This window comes from Gorilla gorilla, chromosome 15, assembly GCF_029281585.2.
Source record: "Gorilla gorilla gorilla isolate KB3781 chromosome 15, NHGRI_mGorGor1-v2.1_pri, whole genome shotgun sequence".
NCBI classification, from domain to species: domain Eukaryota; kingdom Metazoa; phylum Chordata; class Mammalia; order Primates; family Hominidae; genus Gorilla; species Gorilla gorilla.
Window position 1 is genome coordinate 33755514 of NC_073239.2, and position 9122 is coordinate 33764635.

The window sequence follows — 9122 nt, forward strand, 5'->3', positions numbered from 1 at the left end:
GGGCGGCCTTTCATTATCCTCTGTATGTATCACTGTTACTGGTCCCTAAACTCAGCTCCTCAGGACTTGCCTCTGCAGCTCCAATCCATACACTCTTCCCAAAAGACCATCCTAATCATGACTTCCACATTCAGATACCTGCAGTGACTCTCCCTGCCTACAAAGTTGGGCACAAACTCTTTTTCCTGGCATTTAAGGTCCTTTACAGTGGGACTCCAAACCTTCTTTTCCATGCTCATCTCTTACCCCTCCTCTTCATGTCCCTGAGGTTTCAACCCAACTGTACAGCCATCTGGTCCCTTAATGGGCCCAGTGTGTTTTCCTGTGTTTTAAAATTTGAGCTGCCTCTGTTCATGGTCTTCAGAATTTAGAACTTGCTTACTCCACTACAGCCATGTAATTTCTCTGGACCTTTCACCACAGCCACTGCACATGGCCCTGCCCATTGTGTCCCCGCATCTTGACTGCTGTCCCCTCTTTCTCTTCCTCCCATCCTTATTGGAAAGGGAGCCTCAGATGCAAAGCTGCATAAAATCACCATTAAGTATCAAGCAGAGCCGGGCGCGGTGGCTCACGCCTATAATCCCAGCACTTTGGAAGGCTGAGGCGGGTGGATCACCTGAAGTCAGCAGTTCAAGACCAGTCTGGTCAACATGGTGAAACTCCATCTCTACTAAAAATACAAAAAATTAGCGGGGCATGGTGGTGGGTGCCTGTAATCCCAGCTACTCGGGAGGCTGAGGCAGAAGAATCACTTGAACCCAGGGGGTGGAGGTTGCAGTGAGTGGAGATCACACCATTGCACTCCAGCCTGCGTGACAAGAGCAAGACTCCATCTCATAAAAAAAAAAAAAAAAAAAAAAGTATCAAGCAGACAAGGAATCCCAACTCTGCTGCTTACTGGGTAACCTCAGGCAAGTTACTTACACTCTGTTTCTTCTACTGTTAAACAGGTAGTAACACCTTATATAGTTTTTTTTTTTTTTTGCTTGTTTGTTTTTTTAGATAGAGTTTCGCTCTGTTGCCCAGGCTGGAGTGCAATGGCGTGATCTCCACTCACTGCAACCTCCACCTCTTGGGTTCAAGCAATTCTCCTGCCTCAGCCTCCCAAGTAGCTGGGATTATAGGCACACACCACCATGCCCAGCTAATTTTTTTGTATTTTTAGTAGGGACAGGGTTTCGCCATGTTGGGCTGGCTGGGCTTGAATTCCTGACCTCAGGTGATCTTCCTGCCTCGGCCTCCCAAAGAACTGGGATTACAGGCGTGAGCCACTGCTCCTGGCCTTTTTTTTTTTTTTTTTTTTGAGATGGAGTCTCACTCTGTCGCCCAGGCTGGAGTGCAGTGGCACGTTCTCAGCTCACTGCAACCTCTGCCTTCTAGGTTCAAGCTATTTTCCTGCCTCAGCCTCCCTAGTAGCTGGGATTACAGGCGCCTGCCACCACGCCCAGCTAATTTTTGTACTTTTTAGTAGAGATGGGGTTTCACCATACTGGCCAGCTTGGTCTCGAACTCCTGACCTTATGATCCACCTGCCTCAGCCTCCCAAAGTGCTGGGATTACAGGTGTGAACCACGGTGCCCGGCCCTTTTTTTTTTTTTAAAGAGACAAGTTCTTGTTCTATCACTCAGGCTGGAATGCAGTGATTGCAGCTCACTTCAGCCTTGAACTCCTGGGCTCAAGTAATCCTCCCACTTCCTGAGTAGCTAGGACTACAGGTGCACTGCTTTTTTTTTTTTTTTTTTTTTTGAGACAGGGTCTTGCTCTGTTGCCCGTGCTGCAGTGCAGTGGTACAATCACAGCTCACTGCAGCCTTAACCTCCTGGCTCAAGGGTTCCTCCCAGCTCAGCCTCTCAAGTAGCTGGGACTATCTGAATGACACCACACCCAGCTAATTTTTTGTAAAGACAGGGTTTTGCCATGTTGCCCAGGCTGGTTTCAAACTTCTGAACTGAAATGATCCTCCTGCCTCAGCCTCCCAAAGTGCTGGGATTACAGGTGTGAGCCACATGCCTGGCCAATTTTTATATTTTTTTTTGTAGAAACTGGCTCTCACTATGTTTCCCAGGCTGGACCTTATATAGTCTTTAAGGAATTAACAGATAAAGTGTATAAAGTCCTAAGGATAGTGCCATTATTCATCTTATTATAACTACCCATGCTGGGATGGTCCCCTTGGCTCCTCCCCAGCTACAAGGACTCAGGAAGCATTGCAACCCTCTTTCCATCAAGTTCTGGGAGGCTGTGTGGGGTAGAATGGAGGCTGGCCCTCAGGTGCTCAGGTAGCTGTATTGTATGTCTAGGGGTGGTGAGGGGAGCTGCTGCCTCTGCTCCCTTTGTTCAAACTCATGGCTCAGGCAGCAGCAGGCGTGGGCGTCCCCAGGGGAGGCAGTGACAGTTTCAGTACTCACACGGGCTTTGCAGGTGACAGCTGGGGCTGTGGAGCCCTGCCAGAGGAGGCACAGACAGACCCCATCACGCCACAGCTGATGGGCTTCCCTGGTGGATATGGGCCCCACTTTGAACCAGCCCAAGTCAAAGCTGAGTACCTCTGGGAGCTAAATGTAGCCTCTAGCCTGTTCTCTGCAGGATAGAGTGGGGGTAAGGAAATGAGGCTCAGAGTCTAGAGATTTGGTCCCACTGTGTCACTAATTTACAAATGACTTCTAGGAGGTCCCTGTTCCTCTCCAAGCCTGTTTTCTCATCGGCAAACGCACGAAGTGGACCTGATTATCTGTAAGGGCCTGTGGCCCTATGACATGGACTACCCCAGGCCAAGTCAGTTCCAGAGCCTCCTTAGAGAGTTAGGTTCCTTGCTCCTCTGGGCCTGAGTTTTCTGGTGGGTAACAGCAGTTTCCATCAACACCCATTCCTTCCCCAAAGACTCCAAGAACAGAGTCAAAAGTGAACAGAGGCAGTACAAAAATTCTTTATTGCAAAGGGAAAGGGTGGCCCCTTGCTGGTGCCCCCCTGGCCCTGGCCAAAAGGGGTTGCCACTGCTCAGCATCTGAATGCAGAAAGTCTGTCCACCCCTTACCTTTAATAACCTTAAAGGGGAAGTGCCGTGCTGGACTGGTAAGTCAAGAGAATCCATCTCAGGAACAGCACTTCCAGGCCCTTGCCTTTAAGAACTCCTTAAAGGCAAAGTGGACACATTGCCGCACCAGATGAGAGCCAGAACGTTTCCGGGAAGGTCCCTGGAGGAAGTGTTTCCGTGTCTTTACCTTTAAGACTCTCTTAAAGGTGAGGCATGTTCACGCAGCGTACAAAGGAGGCAAACTCCGTCAAGGAGTCTACGAAGCACTTTTCCAGATCTCGCTTTTAGAATCTCTTTACAGATGAGGTGGCCAAGCGCGAATTAATAAAAAACAAAATACCTTGTAGAATTATTTTTCTTCCCGACCCAGCAGAACCCGCCCCGCTCACCGGCCGCCTTCAGGTCTGCGTCCTCGCCTTCTAGGCGCCCTGAGGCCCGAAGGTCCAGAGAACGCGTGGGGGCGGGTGTGGAGGTGCCGCCCAGCGGCCCTGGGCCTCCCCCGGCGGTCACACCGGGGCATCCTGGGAGTTTTTGGTTTCCTAGACGGCCTCCACCAAGGAAGCCGGACGGGGGCGGGGCGAGGGGGCGAGCGGAGGGCGCGGTGACCATGGCGACCGCAGTGGCCATGGCGACCGCGGCTCAGAGCACCGAGAGGTCGTGACATGACCTGGAGCGCTGCTTGAAGAACTTGGCGTTGCGCGGCACCAGGTTGGCGAGGAACCTCTTGGCTTTCTTGGTGAGGCTCTCGCGGCGTGCAGGCGGCGCAGGGCCCTCGGGGCTGCCCGGATCGGGCCTCTGGCCTCCGGCATGGTTTCGGCCCCGCCGCAGCCGGATCTGGCGCACCGCGCCCTCGAAGAGCTCCCTCGTGTTGTGGTGCAGTGCGGCCGACGTCTCGATGTGCTTGCAGCTCAGCGTCCCGGCCAGGTGGCGGCCCTCTGCAGGAAGGGACAGGCTCAGGCGCCCGCTGGGCTGTACGGGACCCGGGGCGAGGGTGGGTCTAGGGAGGGCCTGGGCGTGCGGTGGCAAGGGATTGGTACTAGTGAATCTTGCAACCGAGAGAACATGGCTGAGCTCATATGGTGGGTCTGTGGAGGTGCGAAGGAGAGGGAGAAGGAGGCCTAGGAGAGAGGTGAGGGGAAGTGACAAGAAGGGATTCTCAGGGTCCTCGAGTGGGGCATTGGGAGTGTCCCCTAGCCTGGGTCTGATTGCAAGTGAGTGCGTCCGCGATGGTAAAAAGGCCTTAGGGAGAAGAGGTGACTTGGAAGGGAGAGCATTCCCCTGAGATCGCAAGTATGGAATCTGTTCAGGATACACACCCTCCAGTGATACCTCCCGAGAGCGGGCCAAGTCGCTCTTGTTTCCAACGAGGATAACGGGTAGGTCGTGGTGCGGCCTCCCAGCCCGGAGCCGAAGTAGGGTCTCTGGAACTTTGGAGAAACTCCGTCGGTCGGTGACTGAGAAGACGATGAGAAAGGCGTCCCCGGTCTGAAGGCAGTGGTCCCGCAGCCACCCTCCTGCATCCCCCTGCAGACAGGCAGAGGAACGTTAGGGCTGGAGGCACAGGAGATCCTGTCCAGCACCTACACCTCAAAGAGGAGGAACAGGGCTGTGAGGCAGAAAGAAGCCACCTGCTTAGGACAGCAGAGCTAGTTAATGGCAGAATCTCCCTACCCAGAGTGTTTGTGGAGGAGGAAGAAATTAGTAATATGAGGATCCTAGACTAGGGTAGCCATCCTAATTTCTTAAGCTCTTGATTCAAAAATGAATATTATTCACATGTCTGTAATTTGGCCTCTTATTTCTACATAGTAACCTTTATGTCCAAATATTCAGAAGTCCTCACTTTTTTCCCCCTTCCCTGATATTCCAGATCCCTGAGCTCTTGTCTTGTCACATCAGATTCCTTCAGGCTGAAAAATTTATGGACGGAGTCAATTTCAGGGTGTCCAGCCTAGCTTGGAGCTGCAGGGTTTGTCAAATTCCCATCCTAAGTTTGCTCTGAGTCAGAAGATCCTGGAAAGACTGTGGGTCTTAACAGCCACAGGCTGTAGTGTGGGCCTTTGCTTTCTGAGGTGATATGAATGAAAGGTCAGGTTCCAGTACATGTGGAAACCAGGACCAGCAGTCCCACCAGCCTTCAGCCAGACTTTGCCCTTCCCCAGTTCTCCCAGCTTCATCACCTGCCTGCAGCCACATCTTAGTTCTCACCTGTTCCCAGATGTCATAAACGACTAGAGTCACTTCCTCCTTATCCACCATGATGCGTCTCTCATAGGTATCCTCTGCTGGGAAATAGGGAGAGGGTATAAAGTCCATTAGGAGGTTTCCCAACATTTGTGAGACCTGGTAACCAGGGACACCTCAGATCTCAGCACCAGGGAACCCTGCCCCTCTTCAGGGAGGCTGCCACAGAAAGCATTGGAAAAGCTTCTGTTAAGCTCTGTCCTTCAGGGGCTGCTTAGGTCACGAGCACTTCCTTCCCTGACCAGGGCCCCAGAGCCCCCTCAACCCCTGGAGGGCTTCCCCACATACCTGGGTTCTCCGGTTCGTGAGCACTGTCTCCCTGGAGACCACCAAAAGTGCCTGCTAGGGTGCTCTTGCCCACGCCGCTCTCCCCCACTAGCATGACCTTGAAGATGCCATCCTTTTGAGCAGGGGCTGCCTCCCCTGAGCCCAAGGAGTCAGACGAGCCAGAGGATGAGGCCTGAGGTGGCCAGTCAAGTTCATCTACAGCCTGGGCCCGCCGTAGCTGGTGCTTGTAGGGGACAGGCATACTGCCTCTTCGTCTGGGGGCCCCAGGGGCAGAGGGTAACCCGCTCCGGTCCAACTCTGCCAACAGTTTCTCTGACTTCTTTAGTAGTGTGGCATCTGCTTCTAAAATAAAACGGGAGGGCAAAGAAAAGGAAGCTATGAGTGGGATATGCTCAACCATATGCAGAAGGCTCAGTCCAGGCTGTTCCAGTATCAGAGGCCCAGCTACATCCACTTGATGACCATTACCCAGAAGGAACTGAGAATGTCTGGCCTGACCTCTTACACTAAAGTCTCCAGAAGCCTGAACTGGAGTTGACATGATAGCTTCTCCAATGCGGTCCCAACCCCAACCTATTCAAAACGTGCCCCATGCAGGGAAGGGACCTGAATGCAGGCTCACATATCCACTCACACTTTACACTGATACACAGGCACACCCCCAGACTAGGCCTCTGGCCCTGTACGGTGGAGTTGGGGGAGGTTTGGGGAAGCTGCCTCTTTTTCCATCAAGAGGCCCCTCCTCCTCCTGTTTCCAGCACTGGTAATCCCCAAACTGAGGAGCAGAGAGGATGACAAGCTGAAACTGCTGCCCAGTGTCTGGGGAGTAGGTATAGCAGAGTAAAAAACTTTGTAGTGAGCTTCTTCCTAGGAAAGGGCCTTTGCTTTTTGAGATGATGTGCGTGCTGGGTCTCTGTGGGTTCTGTGTGTGTGTGTGTGTGAGAGAGAGGGGCTGCTGCTTCCCGTGGCCCTGTAGGTGAGCATCCCTCATTGCGTGGTTGGATGTGAGAATCCTGCATCCCTGTCTGTCCCTGTGAGTGGGAGAGAATATTGTGTTCATAGAGCAGTAGAAGTAGAGAGAGATAGTGTGTGTGTGTGTGTGTGTGTGTGTGTGTGTGTGTGTGTGAGCGAAAGGGAGAGTGACAATGTGCGGGTCAGGGTAACTGGAGGAGGAACAACAGACACAACAAAGGGGGCTAGAGGGAGGCTGGAAATAGCCCAGGATCAATACTTGGCCAGCAGCCAGGGCCTCCAGCAGCCAGAAGAACCCTTACAATAGTTCCCCGGGGTAGCCCCTGCCTGTGATTCCCAGGCTTGTGGGCTGCCTCTTTCCTCTCCCCTTCCTTCTTGCCTGTTCCAGCCTCGGGAATGAGGCTGAGCTAGGGGCCATGTACCAGTTTCTCAAGCAAAGCCCTGGGAGTGCTGGGGGAGGGGGCATTTAGGCAGCTCTTCCCCTCCACCCTAGCCCAACCCCAATCCCTAGTGTGAGCAGGGGTCTTCTCCACTTTCTCAATTGCTCTTCTCCTCTTGCTGACTGAGCTCAAGCTCCCTCAACCCCTAGTTCTGACCTCCCCACCAAAGCTTCAGCTCCCACCCCCATGGTTTCAGCCGGAACCTGCCCAGGTTAGCCCTCACCTGGTGTGGGCGTCCCTGGAGGGGAGGCCCGGCGGCTGCCAGAGGGGTAGAGTGCTGTGGTTTCTGTGTCCATGTCCATGTCTGTGTCCAGGTCCGTGTGCATCGGTGTGCGTGTGCGTGTGCAGCCCAGCAGCTCGCAGCACCCTCTCCCTCACTCAGCAGCACTGTCAGCTTTTCCCTTTAAATACCACCCCCCCACACACACATGCCCTCCCCCCTAGACACCTGGGGAAATTGTCCCACCCCCCTGATGAGGTCACACATGCTAATGAGCAGTGATGTCAGCGGGATTCCCTCCTTTCTGCCCCCCCTCCCTTTTCTTTGTGTCGCTTTTCTCTGGGAGCACACACACTGCAGGGCTTGGTTGAGTTACGACAGAACAGTCAAGGGGCAGAACAGACAAGGGTTGCAGGGGGTGTCAGTGGGTAAGGGAGCTCAGGGTGACAGAAGGCAGGGACCTGGGGAGGTGAAGGTCTTTCTCCAGCAGCCAGGACTACGCATCATTTGTCTTTGTATTTCCAGACCCTTAGCCCAGTGTCTAGCCCAGAGAGCGTGCTCAGTGGCTGCACAGGGGCAAGAGGCAGAAAGACTAAAAGCTGGTCTGAAAGACAAAGAGATACAGGCCAAAAGAGGTGTGGGGACTGAGGGTCAGCCACCCTGCCACCTTTTCCTTCTCCACCCTGCCTCTTCTGGGCTAAGAGCCACGAAAGTACTCATTTCCCAGCCCCTAGGCAGATGCGGGCTCTGAGGAAGGAAATTCAGCTGCTTCATTTGGGCAGCTTCATTTTGCCACTAAGTTCAGGTAGGGGCAAACCATTGTGGAGACTCTTCCACCTTCTCTCCCTGCCAGGCCCACCAAGCTAATGATAATCAGAGCAGGAAAAAAGGGTGAGACAAAGCTAGCTATCTCAAACACGAGGTTCCCAATCTTAAGTGGGTGGGGAAGGGGGATTGCCAGCTACCCCCCAACTCCCCTACCCACTGTTAATGTTTTTTGGTGCAGCTGCCAGGCCTTCTGGGCTATGCAAGGCAGGTACGCAATGGGTGATGTCTGCCTGTTTGTAGGAAGCCCAGATAGCACATCTCTTTTACCGTTCTTTTTCTGCCCAGTTCCCTTTCCCTTCAGGTTCCTTCTCCTGCCCCTTTCCTTCTTGTCCTCCTTCCTGACACCCTTAAGCTCCCAGACACACATTCTGATTTCCTTTCCTTGCCCCGTTTTTGCCAGATGCTGTGCTAAGTACTTTCTTGCATTATCTCCTTTCATCTTCTTGAGCCCAAGGCCCACAGTGGTAGGTGGGTGCCCTGTCCCTAAAGCAATCTTGCAGCTGGAAAATGGGAACACCAGGAATCCCACCCACATCTTTCCAGTGCCAAGGATTTTTCATTTCTACACTGTGCAGCTTTCCTTCTCTTAAATATTCCAACTGTCTCCTATTATTGGGAACAGTCTATATTGCAATCCTCAGTGGACTCTTCCAATGGAAGAGGCAAAGAATAATCTTGGGAACAATGTGCAGTGACACTTCACTTATTTGGAGGTCAGCTATAGGGCAACAGTGCAGGGTTTGAGGGAGCAGAAAGGACCCCTCAGCTGCTAAAATACTCCTGTGCTTTACTCACTGGCTAGATTCTCCAGTCCTCAGTCATGGCCTACTTACTTTTACTTTTTACTTACTTTTATTCACAATTTTAATGTGTCCATGTGTGTTCCTGTACTAGTAGATTAGAAACACATTTAGAGTAGCAAGTGACCCCTTGTAGTCAGGGAGACAACACCATGCACACACAAAATAACATTTAAAGCACTCATATGCATTTTATAAGTGGTCTAAGGTCATTTAGCATAAAAGCAAATAGCTCCCCATACCCCTACTGTTACAACTTCAGAAGACACTGCTGGAGAAAAGCCATTGGTTTC

General features: G+C 52.5%; 1 protein-coding gene across 2 annotated transcripts; it reads right to left on the reverse strand.

Annotated features, from left to right (window-relative positions):
• Positions 1 to 2727: 2727 nt before the first annotated feature.
• On the reverse strand, positions 2728 to 7392 carry REM2 (RRAD and GEM like GTPase 2). Of its 2 annotated transcripts, none has more exons than XM_055362376.2 (5): positions 7205 to 7392; positions 5570 to 5911; positions 5246 to 5322; positions 4354 to 4561; positions 2728 to 3972 (listed from the first exon to the last, which is right to left on the reverse strand). In XM_055362376.2, exons 1-5 carry the CDS (start codon positions 7305 to 7307, stop codon positions 3677 to 3679), a joined length of 1026 nt encoding a protein of 341 aa, XP_055218351.1. In that variant the 5' UTR covers positions 7308 to 7392; the 3' UTR covers positions 2728 to 3676. The 2 variants fall into 2 exon arrangements, with proteins under 2 accessions (XP_055218351.1, XP_004054973.1); XM_004054925.4 differs by having other exon boundaries at positions 2729 to 3972; positions 5246 to 5319.
• Positions 7393 to 9122: the final 1730 nt, after the last annotated feature.